At 43.2% G+C, this 17,994-nt stretch overlaps 1 protein-coding gene across 1 annotated transcript in view; it reads left to right on the forward strand.

Annotated features, from left to right (window-relative positions):
* The window catches only part of LOC311248711 (N-acetylated-alpha-linked acidic dipeptidase 2-like), a gene marked incomplete at its 3' end in the record, with an annotated part of 32,031 nt that extends 18,542 nt beyond the window's left edge, over nucleotides 1–13,489 (forward strand). Inside the window, exons 4-9 of the mRNA XM_084339547.1 lie at nucleotides 5,291–5,392; nucleotides 7,987–8,112; nucleotides 8,272–8,352; nucleotides 9,423–9,528; nucleotides 13,034–13,127; nucleotides 13,394–13,489. Coding sequence (XP_084195673.1) covers nucleotides 5,291–5,392; nucleotides 7,987–8,112; nucleotides 8,272–8,352; nucleotides 9,423–9,528; nucleotides 13,034–13,127; nucleotides 13,394–13,489 — 605 coding nt within the window. The remainder of the gene's footprint in view (nucleotides 1–5,290; nucleotides 5,393–7,986; nucleotides 8,113–8,271; nucleotides 8,353–9,422; nucleotides 9,529–13,033; nucleotides 13,128–13,393) is intronic.
* Nucleotides 13,490–17,994: the final 4,505 nt, after the last annotated feature.

The following is a 17,994-nucleotide window of genomic DNA, read 5'->3' on the forward strand; positions in this document are numbered from 1 at the left end:
AAGATTATTCAAAAAAATAAAACAAATAAATAAAAATCAAGAACAAAACAAAAACACCAAGTCGAAATTTTTTTTTTTTAATTAAATAAATGAATGCAACACTCCCAGACATACCCCACACGAAGGTAAGGAAAAACCCACAAAAAATGCACCACAGCAATAGGAAAAAAGCACCACAGGAAATGTGGAGGAGAGAAACCTTAGAAGGGCCGTTCAAGGGGGGATCTCCCTTCTTAGATGTCGGTGATAGTAGTGTTGCAATAAAACAGGCAAAACAGTTGGTAAGCATGCACTCATGCGTGTAATGAAACACAGATAAGTGCATGCAATAGCAACTGAACATTTTGAAAGATTGAAAATAGAGCTGATGGTGGATCTAAGTCATATACCTTACACTGTGTTTAGCTGCAGTAGAGCTACTTGGCGCAGAGTAATAACAGGGTGACAGTCCTCAGCTAGGAACCTTAACCCCAACCACATGATTACAGCAGGTAATTCCAGGCCAAAGTCCTTTTATAACACCACAGAGATAGCAGAGTGTGTGTGTGTGTGTGTGTGTGTGTGTGTGTGTGTGTGTGTGTGTGTGTGTGTGTGTGTGTGTGTGTGTGTGTGTGTGTGTGTGTGTGTGTGTGTGTGTGTGTGTGTGTGTGTGTGTGTGTGTGTGTGTGTGTGTGTGTGTGTGTGTGTGTGTGTGTGTGTGTGTGTGTGTGTGTGTGTGTGTGTGTGTGTGTGTGTGTGTGTGTGTGTGTGTGTGTGTGTGTGTGTGTGTGTGTGTGTGTGTGTGTGTGTGTGTGTGTGTGTGTGTGTGTGTGTGTGTGAGAGTAAGTGAGAGATAGAGAGTCAGTGCATGTATATGAGAGAGAAGGAGACAATGTTATGATACAGTATCAAAAGATTAAGAGCAGTTTGAAACTATGTAGGAGTCTTGCCAGTATAGGAGGACAATACCTACATCCATAAACCATGTGTAATGTCATAAAGAAATATACTTGTATAGCACTATGTGTAATGTATAATATACTTGTATATAGCACTATGTGTAATGTATAATATACTTGTATACAGCACTATATGTAATGTATAATATACTTGTATATAGCACTATGTGTAATGTATAATATACTTGTATACAGCACTATATGTAATGTATAATATACTTGTATATAGCACTATATGTAATGTATAATATACTTGTATATAGCACTATATGTAATGTATAATATATGTGTATATAGCACTATATGTAATGTATAATATACTTGTATACAGCACTATATGTAATGTATAATATACTTGTATATAGCACTATATGTAATGTATAATATACTTGTATATAGCACTATGTGTAATGTATAATATACTTGTATATAGCACTATGTGTAATGTATAATATACTTGTATATAGCACTATGTGTAATGTATAATATACTTGTATATAGCACTATATGTAATGTATAATATACTTGTATACAGGACTATATGTAATGTATAGTATACTTGTATACAGCACTATATGTAATGTATAATATACTTGTATACAGCACTATGTGTAATGTATAATATACTTGTATACAGCACTATATGTAATGTATAATATACTTGTATACAGCACTATGTGTAATGTATAATATACTTGTATACAGCACTATGTGTAATGTATAATATACTTGTATATAGCACTATATGTAATGTATAATATACTTGTATACAGCACTATATGTAATGTATACTATACTTGTATACAGCACTATATGTAATGTATAATATACTTGTATACAGCACTATATGTAATGTATAATATACTTGTATATAGCACTATGTGTAATGTATAATATACTTGTATATAGCACTATGTGTAATGTATAATATACTTGTATATAGCACTATGTGTAATGTATAATATACTTGTATACAGCACTATATGTAATGTATAATATACTTGTATATAGCACTATATGTAATGTATAATATACTTGTATACAGCACTATATGTAATGTATAATATACTTGTATATAGCACTATGTGTAATGTATAATATACTTGTATATAGCACTATGTGTAATGTATAATATACTTGTATACAGCACTATATGTAATGTATAATATACTTGTATATAGCACTATGTGTAATGTATAATATACTTGTATATAGCACTATGTGTAATGTATAATATACTTGTATATAGCACTATGTGTAATGTATAATATACTTGTATATAGCACTATATGTAATGTATAATATACTTGTATACAGCACTATGTGTAATGTATAATATACTTGTATATAGCACTATGTGTAATGTATAATATACTTGTATATAGCACTATGTGTAATGTATAATATACTTGTATACAGCACTATGTGTAATGTATAATACTTGTATATAGCACTATGTATAATATACTTGTATACAGCACTATATGTAATGTATAATATACTTGTGTACAGCACTATGTGTAATGTATAATATACTTGTATACAGGACTATGATGTATAATATACTTGTATACAGCACTATGTGTAATGTATAATATACTTGTGTACAGCACTATGTGTAATGTATAATATACTTGTATACAGGACTATGATGTATAATATACTTGTATACAGCACTATATGTAATGTATAATATACTTGTATACAGCACTATGTGTAATGTATAATATACTTGTATACAGCACTATGTGTAATGTATAATATACTTGTATATAGCACTATGTGTAATGTATAATATACTTGTATACAGCACTATGTGTAATGTATAATACTTGTATATAGCACTATGTATAATATACTTGTATACAGCACTATATGTAATGTATAATATACTTGTGTACAGCACTATGTGTAATGTATAATATACTTGTATACAGGACTATGATGTATAATATACTTGTATATAGCACTATGTGTAATGTATAATATACTTGTGTACAGCACTATGTGTAATGTATAATATACTTGTATACAGGACTATGATGTATAATATACTTGTATACAGCACTATATGTAATGTATAATATACTTGTATACAGCACTATGTGTAATGTATAATATACTTGTATACAGCACTATGTGTAATGTATAATATACTTGTATATAGCACTATGTGTAATGTATAATATACTTGTATACAGGACTATGATGTATAATATACTTGTATACAGGACTATGATGTATAATATACTTGTATACAGGACTATGATGTATAATATACTTGTATACAGCACTATGTGTAATGTATAATACTTGTATATAGCACTATGTATAATATACTTGTATACAGCACTATATGTAATGTATAATATACTTGTATACAGCACTATATGTAATGTATAATATACTTGTGTACAGCACTATGTGTAATGTATAATATACTTGTATACAGGACTATGATGTATAATATACTTGTATACAGCACTATCTGTGAGGGTTAGGGTAGGACTGCATGCTGCCCAACGAGGGGGCGTGCCGAACATTCTTTCTCGCGCGCCTGTGAGTGGTTGGTAATCAGCTCCTCGGGAGAGTATTAGTACTGCTGGTTGCCTTCCACTCCTTGCCAGGTCGTCTCTGTACTTTACCACCTATCGCCGTTTCCTGGAGTAGGACACCGTCTTCGCTCTCTACACTTCCACAGGAGGATCCCAGTGTTCCCACTCCAGACGTCGTGCCAGCTACTTCCCTACTCCCTTTTCATGGACCTCGTTCCCGGGGTGAGACCGCTTCATCGCTCTCTATCGTTCCACGGGAGGATGCCGTGTTCTCACCCCATTCCCCTTGGACCCCCTCTTTGCTGCGTTACCGGGCCGCCTGTAGCTGTTCCGCAACTGTAGCTATTTCCGGGGTAGGCCTGATTGGCCATCAGTCATAATAATATCATCAGTCATCTCTAATAATATTAATCACTGTTCAATGTACTAATATACAATACGGCTCACTTTTCCCACTTCAATGACAGAGCCGCTGTTTAATAATATTGTCACGGCGGAGCTCCGTCGCGGCAGCATTATGTAGCAGTAATCCCCCCTCTTTACCATTGACAAACTAGCTCAATTGGTAACTCTGCTTGACTGTGCATCCTAAGTTCGATTCCCTTAAGTTTTTTTTTTTTTTTTTAACGTGCATTGCACTATAGCGTGTATGGTACAGTAACGGCCTCTGGAGCGCAACAGTAAGAAGCATTTGCACTGCAACGCATACACCTTACTGTAAATTGTACCATACAATATACAATACGCTATGCACGTTAAAAAAAAAAAAACTAAAGGGAATCAAACTTAGGACCATAGGATCCACAGCCAAGCAGAGTTACCAATTGAGCTAGTTTGTCGATGTTAAAAAAGGGGGGATTACTGCTACATAATGCTGCCGCGACGGAGCTCCGCCGCGACAATATTATTTAACAGCGGCTCTGTCATTGAAGTGGGAAAAGTGAGCCGTATTGTATATTAGTACATTGAACAGTGATTAATATTATTAGAGATGACTGATGATATTATTATGACTGATGACAGTGAAAGGCGCCGCAAACTCCTTCTGCTGCGGGCGGCGTTGAAGGCGGAAAGCACCTGTGAACCACAGCAGCCTCGTTGCCGCGTCGCGGGGCTGCCGCAGGGTGTGGCCGCGGCGGTCACGTGACTGTCGGGGCCAATCAGGCCTACCCAGGAAATAGCTACAGTTGCGGAACAGCTACAGGCTACCGGGCCGTCGTCAGCGTTCTGGTCGGGAGGATGCCCGTGTTCTAGGAGATTCCTGTTTACCTTTTTGGTCGCCCTTTAAAGGCACAATGCTGCTATTTTTGTGTTCCTGGACTTTAGTGTTTTTTCACCTTTAATGGGTCAGTGTTGCACTTTTATGTTGTATAAATAAATCATGCCCTTGTTTTGGCTAACTCTGATTACCTGTCTGTGTCGTTCAATTGGGGTTGCATACAATCCTTAACACTATGATGTATAATATACTTGTATATAGGACTATATGTAATGTATAATATACTTGTATATAGCACTATGTGTAATGTATAATATACTTGTATATAGCACTATGTGTAATGTATAATATACTTGTATATAGCACTATGTGTAATGTATAATATACTTGTATATAGCACTATGTGTAATGTATAATATACTTGTATATAGCACTATGTGTAATGTATAATATAAATCTACAGATTTATGACAACGCTTTCCTGACTCAATGCTGTGTGTGTGTGTGTGTGTGTGTGTGTGTGTGTGTGTGTGTGTGTGTGTGTGTGTGTGTGTGTGTGTGTGTGTGTGTGTGGTCAGGTCTTCACCACGTCTCTGTCCGAACCGGTTCCAGAGGGCTATGAAGATGTGCCGGACATCGTACCACCATACAGCGCCTTCTCTGCCAAGGGCCAGCCAGAGGTACACACACACACACACACACACACACACCCACACACACACACACACACACACACACACACACACACAATTAGGGGTTAAGTGTCTTGCTCAAGGACACATCGACACGCTGCCCGGGAGGAGCGGGAATCAAACCGGGAACATTTGGACTAACAGACGACCACTCTACTTCGTGAGCCACTGTCGCCCCCATGCACACCCAACTGCTCACAAACATACACCCAACTGCTCACAAACACACACCCAACTGCTCACAAACACACACCCAACTGCTCACAAACATACACCCAACTGCTCACAAACATACACCCAACTGCTAACAAACACACACCCAACTGCTCACAAACACACACCCAACTGCTCACAAACATACACTAACTGCTCACAAACATACACCCAACTGCTCACAAACATACACCCAACTGCTCACAAACATACACTAACTGCTCACAAACACACACCCAACTGCTCACAAACATACACTAACTGCTCACAAACACACACCCAACTGCTCACAAACATACACCCAACTGCTCACAAACATACACCCAACTGCTCACAAACATACACTAACTGCTCACAAACACACACCCAACTGCTCACAAACATACACTAACTGCTCACAAACACACACCCAACTGCTCACAAACATACACAAAGACACCAAGACACATACAGTACACATACGCTCACAAACATACACACAGCTCACAAACACACCCCCACACACTTTCTTGGTATTTGTCATGCTCTCTCTCTCTCTCTCTCTCTCTCTCTCTCTCTCTCTCTCTCTCTCTCTCTCGCTCTCTCTCTCTCTCTCTCTCTCTCCTCTCTCTCTCTCTCTCTCTCTCTCTCTCTCTCTCTCTCTCTCTCTCTCTCTCAATTCAATTCAATTCAAATGGGCTTTATTGACATGGGAAACATACGTTTACATTGCCAAAGCCAAACAAAACAAAACAATCAAACAGAGAAAACAAAATAAATCAGTACATTACAGACGGAATTTCTAGTACAGTCTTTATGGTGGTTGCATTCCGCTGGATGTCCTTTTCTTGTCACAGCAGCTCACAAATCTTGCTGCTGTGTTTGCACATTCTTGTATTTCTCCCAGTAGGTATGGGAGTTTTGAGTTATTGTCCATGTTTTCAAAGTCTCTTTGGGTGTTTGCAATTTGTGGGAAGTATATGTCTCTGATGTCTTGGTATAGTGGGCAAGTTGTTAAGAATTGGAGCTCGGTTTCCACCTCATCTTGTGTGCAGTGGGTGCATAGTCTGTCTTCTCTTGGGAGCCAGGTCTGCCTATGGCGGCCTTTCTCAATGGCTAGGCTGTGCTCGCTGAGTCTGTACCTAGTCAAGGATCTTCTTAGTTTTGGGTCAGTCACGGTGCTCAGGTATTCTGCCATTGTGTACTCTCTGTTTAGGGCCAAATAGCATTTCAATTTGCTCTGGTTTTGGGTTGTTTCTTTCCAATGTGTCAGATAGTTTTCTTTTTGTTTTCTTATAATTTGATTTAGTCCAGTGTGGTTACTGTCTGGTGGTTCTGCTTGTGTTTGTGAACCATCTGGCTGAGTGGGCATCTATCGAGGGTCTCTCTGTGGGTGAGGGCTATGTTGTGGAGTGTGTCTGGGTCGCTTTCTTTTAGGTTGTTGTGGAATTTGAATGCTCTTTTTTGAATTTTTATGATTAGTGGGTATCTTCCTAGTTCTGCTCTGCATGCATTATTTGGCGTTTTCCGTTGGGTGCGGAGAATGGATTTGCAAAATTCTGCATGCAGAGTCTCAATTGGGTGTTTGTCCCATTTGGTGAAGTCTTGGTTTGCAAGTGGGCCCCAGACTTCACAACCATATAGGGAAATTGGTTCTATGACGGAGTCTAATATTTTGAGCCAGATTTTGACTGGAATGTCTAATATGATGTTCCTTTTTATGGCATAAAAAGCCCTTCTTGCTTTGTCTCTCAGGTCGTTCACAGCTTGATTGAAGTTCCCTGTAGCACTGATGTTTAGGCCGAGATATGTGTAGTTTTTTGTGTGTTCTAGGGAAATTGTGTCTAGGAGGAATTTGTGTTTTTGTTGTTGTAGGCTGGGCCTTTTTTGGAATATCATAATTTTAGTTTTGTTTAGGTTTACTGTCAGTGCCCATGTCTGGGAGAATTTGTGCAGAAGGTCAAGGTGCTGCTGTAGCCCTTCTTTTGTTGGGGACAGCAGCACCAGGTCATCTGCAAACAGTAGGCATTTGACTTCTGTGTTTGCTAGGGGGATGCCAGGTGCTGCAGTTTGTTCCAATGTTTTTGCCAGTTCATTTATGTATATGTTGAAGAGGGTTGGACTCAAACTGCACCCCTGTCTAACCCCCCGGCATTGAGGGAAGAAGTCTGTGTGTTTTCCCTCAATCCTCACAGCACATGTGTTGTTGGTGTACATTGACTTTATGAGGTCGTAGGTTTTCCCTCCAATGCCACTATCTAACAGTTTGTACAGCAGACCCTCGTGCCAAATTGAGTCAAATGCTTTTTGGAAGTCAACGAAAGTCAAGTCTCTCTCTCTCTCTCTCTCTCTCTCTCTCTTCTCTCTCTCTCTCTCTCTCTCTCTCCCAGGGGGACCTGGTGTATGTGAACTATGGGCGTACAGAGGACTTCTTCCAGTTAGAGCGTGAGATGGGCATCAATGTGACGGAGAAGATTGTCATCGTGAGATATGGCAAGATATTCAGAGGAAACAAGGTATTGTATTGTATTGTTGTATTGTATTGTATTGCCTTGTATTATATTGTATTGTATTGCCTTGTATTATACTACATTATATTATATTATAAGTCTCTCTCTCTCTCTCTCTCTCTCTCTCTCTCTCTCTCTCTCTCTCTCTCTCTCTCTCTCTCTCAGGTAAAGAATGCCATGTTAGCAGGAGCCAAGGGGATCATCATGTTCTCAGACCCAGCAGACTACTTTGCCCCGGGAGTCAAGGTAGGGACTGTAACTGTAGATCACTAAAGAGACTAAACACAGGCCTACTGGTATATTGAATCATATTAAATGACTGGTATATTATATTATTATCTATTTGTTCCACTCATCTTTATTATTTACCTCTCCTGTACACTCTCTCTCTCAACCATTGCTGTGCAGCTGCAGTCGGAGGATAATAACCTCTCTGTATTCTAACTCATCTCTTCTTCTGTGGTGTTTGTGTGATGCTGAGGGCTGGAACTAATCTCTTCTTCTGTGGTGTTTGTGTGATGCTGAGGGCTGGAACTAATCTCTTCTTCTGTGGTGTTTGTGTGATGCTGAGGGCTGGAACTATAATCTCTTCTTCTGTGGTGTTTGTGTGATGCTGAGGGCTGGAACTAATCTCTTCTTCTGTGGTGTTTGTGTGATGCTGAGGGCTGGAACTAATCTCTTCTTCTGTGGTGTTTGTGTGACGCTGAGGGCTGGAACTATAATCTCTTCTTCTGTGGTGTTTGTGTGATGCTGAGGGCTGGAACTAATCTCTTCTTCTGTGGTGTTTGTGTGATGCTGAGGGCTGGAACTCTAATCTCTTCTTCTGTGGTGTTTGTGTGATGCTGAGGGCTGGAACTATAATCTCTTCTTCTGTGGTGTTTGTGTGATGCTGAGGGCTGGAACTATAATCTCTTCTTCTGTGGTGTTTGTGTGATGCTGAGGGCTGGAACTATAATCTCTTCTTCTGTGGTGTTTGTGTGATGCTGAGGGCTGGAACTAATCTCTTCTTCTGTGGTGTTTGTGTGATGCTGAGGGCTGGAACTATACTCTCTTCTTCTGTGGTGTTTGTGTGATGCTGAGGGCTGGAACTATAATCTCTTCTTCTGTGGTGTTTGTGTGATGCTGAGGGCTGGAACTATACTCTCTTCTTCTGTGGTGTTTGTGTGATGCTGAGGGCTGGAACTATAATCTCTTCTTCTGTGGTGTTTGTGTGATGCTGAGGGCTGGAACTATAATCTCTTCTTCTGTGGTGTTTGTGTGATGCTGAGGGCTGGAACTATAATCTCTTCTTCTGTGGTGTTTGTGTGACGCCGTAGCCGTACCCCGAGGGCTGGAACCTGCCGGGGGGCGGAGTCCAGAGGGGGAACGTCCTCAACCTGAACGGAGCCGGGGACCCCCTCACCCCGGGATACCCTGCTAAAGGTAGAGAGGTGACCCCCCCCCCCCCCCCCCCCCTCACCCCGGGATACCCTGCTAAAGGTAGAGAGGTGACCCCCCCCCCCCTCACCCCGGGATACCCTGCTAAAGGTAGAGAGGTGACCCCCCCCCCCTCACCCCGGGATGCCTGTATCAGTTCCGCAACCGTTTCCATTTCCGGGGTAGGCCTGATTGGCCGCGACAGGCACGTGACGTGCGTGGCACGCCCCCGCGTCAGCCGCAGCGGCAAGCGCGCTACTGCTGGAGTTCACTTCGCCTTTCACATCGCTGCCGTTGGCGAAAGCAGGATGAGAGAGCGTAGATTTCGCTGTGTATCATTTAATCATTTATCATTTAACATTTGAAAGGCATACATTGTTGTCATACAGAAGTACAGAATACTTTTAACCAAAATGCTTCTTACTGTTACACTGTTAGAGACTGTGCTAGACAAATGAATGACTAATTCGGTCAGAAATAACGTAACTAATAACGTTAGTAAGCACTGCTTATATGCTTATTATGTCTGCAGGGTACAGTAAACGTTTCTCCCGGTACATTCTGAAGAGCACACCGCTGTATGTTGGAGAACCAACGGTCTTCCGCTCCTCCTCACTCGAGTGAGAGCAAAGCCGCCTGCTGTGAGACGCGAGCAGGAAGGAGGAGATGGGAGTCCTTCCAATCGGAATATGTTGTTTCTTTACACATATGTTGGATTATGAATATGTCTTTATAGCTACAAATGAATGACTAATTCGGTCAGAAAGCAGTAACACAACAGTTGCAATGTTGTGTTACTGCTTCTCGGCATAAGCCCCAATAAGACCGTCACCAGAGCTCAGCGATGCCGCTCGCGTGAGCATATTCTCCCCGCTGGTGATCGCAGCACGGAGGGTCGCGGACCAGCCTGGCAGCATAGCTATAAAGACATATTCATAATCCAACATATGTGTAAAGAAACAACATATTCCGATTGGAAGGACTCCCATCTCCTCCTTCCTGCTCGCGTCTCACACAGGCGGCTTTAGTCTCACTCGAGTGAGACTCTTGTCAGAGCACACTGAGGAAACACTTCCTGTCACTGTGTTTTTATTCAGAGCGAGAGACAGAGAAAGAAGACATCATGTGACACAACATACATACTTGGTCTTGCTGACCATTATACTAAAGGATGTGGTTCTCGCTGACTTTTGCAGTAAGTTACAACGGATGCCTGTGCATCTAGGTTAACAGGAAATGGCTTTGTGAAAGTGAAAAGAGGAGTCTTCCTTCTTTAGCAGAAGTGCCCACCTCTGCAGAAACATGCCAGACACACAGAGACACAGAGTAATGTTCTCTTGATCTTATCGAACATTAGTTATTCAGACATTGCAGATAAAAGAATACAAAGATATATGAATATCTTTAACAAGGAGCGTGAAATGGGCGGCTAGGTGGTGTAGTGGGCAAGGCACTCGCCACCAGTGTGGAGACGCTAGGATTCGCGTGTTCGAATCCAGCTCTCCACATTGTTTTCAGTTTAGCTGGTCGTCCGCAGTAATACACATTGGCCGTATTACGGGGAGGGAAACTGAAGGGTGGGGATCGGGCGTTGTGGACAAGCGACTCCTACAAGTCGGTTGGTGCGCCTGCGCAGTAGAATCAGGAAGTGTCGGGGGCAGCGTGAGCCTCCCACGCGTTACTCCTCGCCACTGAGAGATCGAGCTGCGCAGGTGAAAAGATGCGACTGCTGTTACCTCAAGTACCGGAGGGGACTTGTGCTATGTATGACTTAGTCCACATTGCAGCCGGCTTGTGGGAGGCAAGAAACAGCGTCCGTGACAGGGGAGGGTTGAATTGGATGATACGAAATTGGGATGGGAGAAAAATATAGAAAAATGGGAGAAAAAGTGGATAAAAAAAAAAAACAAGGAGCGTGAAACCAGACGGTATAAATATGGAATATTAATACAGTCTATTCCACTATAGATATATCCACGCAATTAGCTTTAGTTCTTATTTATTTATCCACTGTGATGTGAAGTGTTTTTATTTATATCAGACATCACGCGGCCTCTTGAGGCCTGACTGTAAATGTCAAACTTAATTTTGTAAAGTTGTGGAAAAAAAGTCAGTACACCGTCTGCAGTGTTCCCAAGTTTAATATACTATAACACAACGTTTCGGCATTTTTCAAGTGTCACCAACATGTGAAAAGGGGGGGGGGGGGGTATATATACATATTAGGGGATGAACCGGGTCAAAGTTTAAATCAATTAGCCTATAGGCTACAAATGTACAACACATATTACAGCTTAAGTGTTAGAACATACGGTACATAGTTACAATAAGTACGGTAGTTAGTAGTTAGATGTAACACACTTTCACATGTAAAATAGAGAAAAAATATATAATGAGAAAACAGAGACCCAGACAGAATGTGTGTATTTACAGGAAGGGTTTGACGTCAAACTCTTCGTTCAGTCCAAGAGGGGCCATAGTCTGCAGGGTGTGAATATGGTAGGTCTCTCTCTGCAAAAGTAGTTTGCCATGGTCTCCTCCTCTCGCTGGTCTCTCTACCTTTTCAATGCCAGTGTATCTTAATGTGCTGATATTGTGTCCTGCCTGTCTAAAGTGTACTGCAACCGGGTTGTGTTCATCACCACATCTGATGTTGCTGCGGTGTTCGCTGATGCGTATTTTGAGTTGCCGGTTGGTTTTGCCTACATAGCTCAGGCCACAAGGGCATTTGATAGAGGTAGATGACATGAGTGGAGCTACAGGTGATGAAGCCACGGACTCTGAGGGTTTTACCATTACGTGGATGTGTGTAGGTCTTACTCTTAATAGTATAGCCACACTGAGCACAGTTACCACACTTATAGTTCCCATCCGGGGTGTTATCTAGGAACGTGGGTCTGTGAGCAGTGGGTGGGCTGTAGGATCTCACTAGTTGGTTTCTCAGGTTGGGGGGGCGTTTGTAAACTACGGTGGGAGGTTCCTTGAAGACAGCTTGGAGTTTGGGATCAGAGTTGATGATGTGCCAGTGTTTATGTAGGATCTTTGTGAATTTAAAACCTACAGGAGAGTATGTAGTGCAGCACAGCAGGGACTGGTCCTTAGTGGGTCTAATGCTAGGTTGCAGGCATTCGTCCTGTGTGGCCACATCAAAGCGGTTAGCAGCTTTATCTATCCATTCTGTAGGATACCCTCTCTCCTGGAATCTCCTGCTCAGGTCTGTGGACTGTCTCTGATATAGACTATCAAGGCTGCAGATTCTCCTGGCTCGGTGAAATGGGTGGCTGTACAGAATTAGAACAATAGTATCATCAGCATAAAGGTGGACTTGACAACCACTCAATGAAGAGACAATATCATTCATATGAATTGTTAAAAGAACAGGACCCAAAATGGACCCCTGCATAATTTAGACGGGCTACTCCCAGACGTCACACGCTGAAGTCTCTCATCAGGTTTTCATGAAAGGTCAACAATCAGATCAATAAAAGTGTGATTTTGCTCTCTCTCCTAGAATACACCTATAGGTCCAGCCTTGAGGAAGGGGTGGGGCTTCCCAAGATTCCAGTGCACCCCATTGGCTACCATGATGCCATGCACCTGCTGAAGTTAGTTTCATCTTCCAAATAAGGAATTCCGTTAACCCCTGATGGTCGATGGCACTCGACACAAACTGAGGACCTTGTAGAACCAACCACTAAATGGCTTATTCAACACAATCCTTATTTCAAATAATCCAAAATCTTAGTTGGCATCTTGAAAATGTGAGACAATGATGCCATATAATACCCTGATATGCAACCCTATTGAATCTACTATCCAATCAGAGCAACTAAGAGCAACAACAAAATGTCTATTCTTTTTCATCCAATAGGAACATGGGAGGCGAGATTCCGCCCAACAACTGGAAAGGAGCGCTGAACGTGTCGTACAGGATTGGCCCAGGATTCACTGAAGAATTCAAAACTCAGTAAGTGCTGATCTAGAGTTCACACCTGAGATAATAAAGATAATAAAAAATATATACAACGTGTCCTAAGTAATACAATGACAACAACAACAACAACAACAACAACAACAACAACAACAACAACAACAACAACAACAACAACAACAACAACAACAACAACAACAACAACAACAACAACTATAAACACAGCCGAAGCTTAATTTTTCAGATTGCTCCAATCAAAGTTCTGATCTGCAAAATAAACCAGCGCGGTGTTAGCGATTACCCGCTCGAACGTACCTTCATACCGCAGTTAGCTGTCAATCATAGGTACAGTGCTAGTTGTGATGATAGCATGACTCACTCCCCCTTAACTCAATGAGGGCGAAAAAGCGTCAGAAATACCACTTCCTCTACGGTGAAATCAGAGTGGATCTGAGAGAACTGACCATGTGAGATGACATCGATTGAAAATAAGGATACAATGTCCCCAGTGTCCGATATCCTGAATGCCTGTGATGTCTCGTATCTAATGCCCTGACAGACCTTTCCATCATAGTCGAGAATGCAGCTGTGACCGCGTCCCCGACCGCCAAGAACCTTGGTGTTGTCCTCGACGACCAGTTGAACTTCTCTGCTCACATCGCAGCGACAACCAGAACCTGCAGATTCCTCCTGAGCAACGTCAGAAGGATCCGCCCCTTCCTGACAAAAGAAGCCACCCAACTCCTCGTCCAATCAACAGTCATCTCCCGCCTCGACTACTGCAACGCACTGCTTGCTGGCCTCCCGGCCACTGCCACCAAGCCTCTTCAACTCATTCAGAACGCAGCGGCCCGCCTGATCTCAAACCTACCGAAGTCGGCCCATGGCTCCCCATTGCTGCACGTATCCGCTTCAAGGCCCTCGACCTGGCATACCGTGCAGCAAAGAAACTACTCCCGCCTACCTCCGGTCAATGGTCTCTAACTACACACTTAAGACCCCTACGCTCTGCATCTTCTGGCCGCCTCAGACCTACTCCTATCCAAGCTCCCGGAGGGTCATCAAAGAGAAGTCGCCTATTCTCAGTCATTGCCCCACAATGGTGGAATGAACTACCCGCCCCAGTTAGGACAGCCGAATCCCGTCCAATCTTTCGCCGTCGACTAAAGACTCACTTCTTCAACCATTATCTGAATTAAAAAAAAAAAAATTAAAATCTAACCCTAACTAACCTTACTGTCATGCATTAATAAACTAACCTACACTGTAGCACTCAACACTTTGATGAACATTGTTGCTCAGCTGATAGAGTTGTTCCTTCCTGCTGACTTGTCGTACAGAACTTGTAAGTCGCTTTGGATAAAAGTGTCAGCTAAATGACTAAATGTAAATGTAAATGTAATGCATGTGATGTCCCCTACAGTATGTCAGAGCTGTTGTCTCTTAGCCCTTTCACTGCCACACTACAAAAGGTTAACCCTTTACTCTGATAGTAAAGGGTTAACCTTTTGTAGTGTGGCAGTGAAAGGGTTAACCTGCTGTTGTGTGGCAGTGAAAGGGTTAACCTTCTGTTTATTGTCACAGTGAAAGGGTTAATGAGAGCAGAACCTCTGCTCATCCCATCACCTTGTGAATGAAGGTCGTTTGAACTAATACAAATATTAAACGATTGTCTGAATTAATAAAAATGGTTGAACATGTGTAATTTGGCGAACACCGGCAGACTAATGTAAATAAATACAGAAATAAATAACAATATTCAGAAAACTGAAATACTAACTGCACATTAAAATACCAGCTAATTTAAACTGTGGCACATACATACATACTGTACATACATACACACACATTCTTTTTAAAACAATATCTGTCCCTTTTTCTCTCTCCCTCCTTTTTTCTCTGACTCTGTCTCCTCTCTTTCTATCTATCTTCCTCTCTATCTCCCCTCTCTCTCTCTCTCTTATCTCTCTCTCTGCCCCCTCTCTCTCTCTCTCCCTCTCTCTCTGCCCCCCCTCTCTCTCTCCCTCTCTCACTGCCCCCTCTCTCTCTCTCCCTCTCTCACTGCCCCCTCTCTCTCTCCCCCTCTCTCTCTGCCCCCTCTCTCTCTCTCTCCCTCTCTCACTGCCCCCTCTCTCTCTCTCCCTCTCTCACTGCCCCCACTCTCTCTCTGCCCCCTCTCTCTCTCTCTCCCTCTCTCACTGCCCCCTCTCTCTCTCTCTCCCTCTCTCACTGCCCCCACTCTCTCTCTCTGCCCCCTCTCTCTCTCTCTCCCTCTCTCACTGCCCCCTCTCTCTCTCTCTCCCTCTCTCACTGCCCCACTCTCTCTCTCTGCCCCCTCTCTCTCTGCCCCCTCTCTCTCTCTCTCCCTCTCTCACTGCCCCCTCTCTCTCTCTCCCTCTCTCACTGCCCCCACTCTCTCTCTCTGCCCCCTCTCTCTCTCTCTCCCTCTCTCACTGCCCCTCTCTCTCTCTCTCTCCCTCTCTCACTGCCCCCACTCTCTCTCTCTGCCCCCTCTCTCTCTCCCTCTCTCTCTGCCCCCTCTCTCTCTCTCCCTCTCTCACTGCCCCCACTCTCTCTCTGCCCCCTCTCTCTCTCTCTCCCTCTCTCACTGCCCCCTCTCTCTCTCTCTCCCTCTCTCACTGCCCCCACTCTCTCTCTCTGCCCCCTCTCTCTCTCTCCCTCTCTCTCTGCCCCTCTCTCTCTCTGCCCCCCCTCTCTCTCTCTCTCTGCCCCCTCTCTCTCTCTGCCCCCCCTCTCTCTCTCTCTGCCCCCTCTCTCTCTCTGCCCCCTCTCTCTGCCCCTCTCTCTCTCTCTGCCCCCCCTCTCTCTCTGCCCCCCCCCTCTCTCTCTCTGCCCCTCTCTCTCTCTCTCTCTCTCTCTCTCTCTGCCCCTCTCTCTCTCTCTGCCCCCCTCTCTCTCTCTCTCTCTCTCTGCCCCCCCCCCTCTCTCTCTGCCCCCTCTCTCTCTCTGCCCCCCTCTCTCTCTCTGCCCCCCCCCCCTCTCTCTCTGCCCCTCTCTCTCTCTCTCTCTCTCTCTCTCTGCCCCTCTCTCTCTCTCTGCCCCCCTCTCTCTCTCTCTCTCTCTCTGCCCCCCCCCCTCTCTCTCTCTGCCCCCTCTCTCTCTCTGCCCCCCTCTCTCTCTCTCTCTCTGCCCCCCCCCTCTCTCTCTCTGCCCCTCTCTCTCTCTCTCTCTCTCTCTGCCCCTCTCTCTCTCTCTGCCCCCCTCTCTCTCTCTCTCTCTCTCTCTCTCTGCCCCCCCCTCTGTCTCTCTGCCCCCTCTCTCTCTCTGCCCCCCTCTCTCTCTCTATCTCTCTCTCTCTCTCTCTCTCTCTCTCTCAATTCAATTCAATTCAATTCAAAAAGCTTTATTGGCATGAAATTTCACAAATGTTGCCAAAGCACAATTATGACATAAACAGCAAACAACATTATACAATACAACAACAATATCAACAGAACAAGCTCAAAGAAATAAAGGAGATGGTGCGGTGAGTAAAACATGGTACATGTATATACAGTATATGTGTCCTACTGGTTGTCCCTTTTCTTGTGACATGAATTGACATATTTTGCAGCTAAAACTGCACATTCGTTCTGTTCCCCCAGGAGGAATGGCAATTTCTGCACTTCTGTCATACTTTGGAATTCTGGGAAAATTTTTTCAATTTTTGGAAATAATTCCTCCCTAATATTTCTGTAATTTTCACATTGTGTTAGGAAGTGTAGTTCTGTCTCTATGGCTCCCTCATCACAAATACAGCACAACCTCTCCTCTCTGGGCAGCCAGGTCTGTCTGTCTGCCCTTCTCTATCGCCAAACCATGGTCACTCAGTCTGTACTTTGTCAGAGTCTTTCTTAGATTCTTATCAGTTACTGTGCTGAGGTAGTCTGCCACAGTATACTGTCTGTTTAGGGCCAAATATGTTTCTAATTTGTGTTGTGATTGTGTGAGTTGATTCCAATACGTAATGTATTTATCTTTTTCTTTGGTTATAATTTGGTTAGGTCTAATCTTCTGAGGCTGGCTAGGGTTTGTAATGTCAGAGTGTGAGATGTCAGCCAGTTTCATTATGAGTTGACAAAAGGGGCTCCTTTGTAGGTCCAGCTTTTGGCAGGCCGCAGGGCTTTATGATGATAGCAGGCCGGGTCACTTTTTTTAATATGGCTGCAGAATTTAATTGATCTTTTTTGCATATTTATGAGTAACGGATATTGTCCTAATTCAGCCCTGCATGCAGAGTTTGGGCTTTTCCTTTGTACCCTGAGAATTGTTTTGCAGAACTCTACATGCAGGATCTCAATTGGATTTTTGTCCCATTTTGCCCAATCCGTTACTAATAAAGGGCCCCATACCTCACTGCCGTACAGTGCAATTGATTCTATAACTGCTTTAAATATTTTGAGCCATGTCCTGATTGGAATTTGGATTTGAACTGAACGCTTGATGGCATAGAAAGCCCTTTTTGCTTTCTCCTTGAGTTCCTTTACAGCTGAACAGAAATTTCCAGTGGAGCTGATTTGTAAACCTAGATATGTATAGCT

The sequence above is a fragment of the Notolepis coatsorum genome (assembly GCF_963971535.1).
Source record: "Notolepis coatsorum genome assembly, contig: SCAFFOLD_1234, whole genome shotgun sequence".
Lineage (NCBI taxonomy): Eukaryota > Metazoa > Chordata > Actinopteri > Aulopiformes > Paralepididae > Notolepis > Notolepis coatsorum.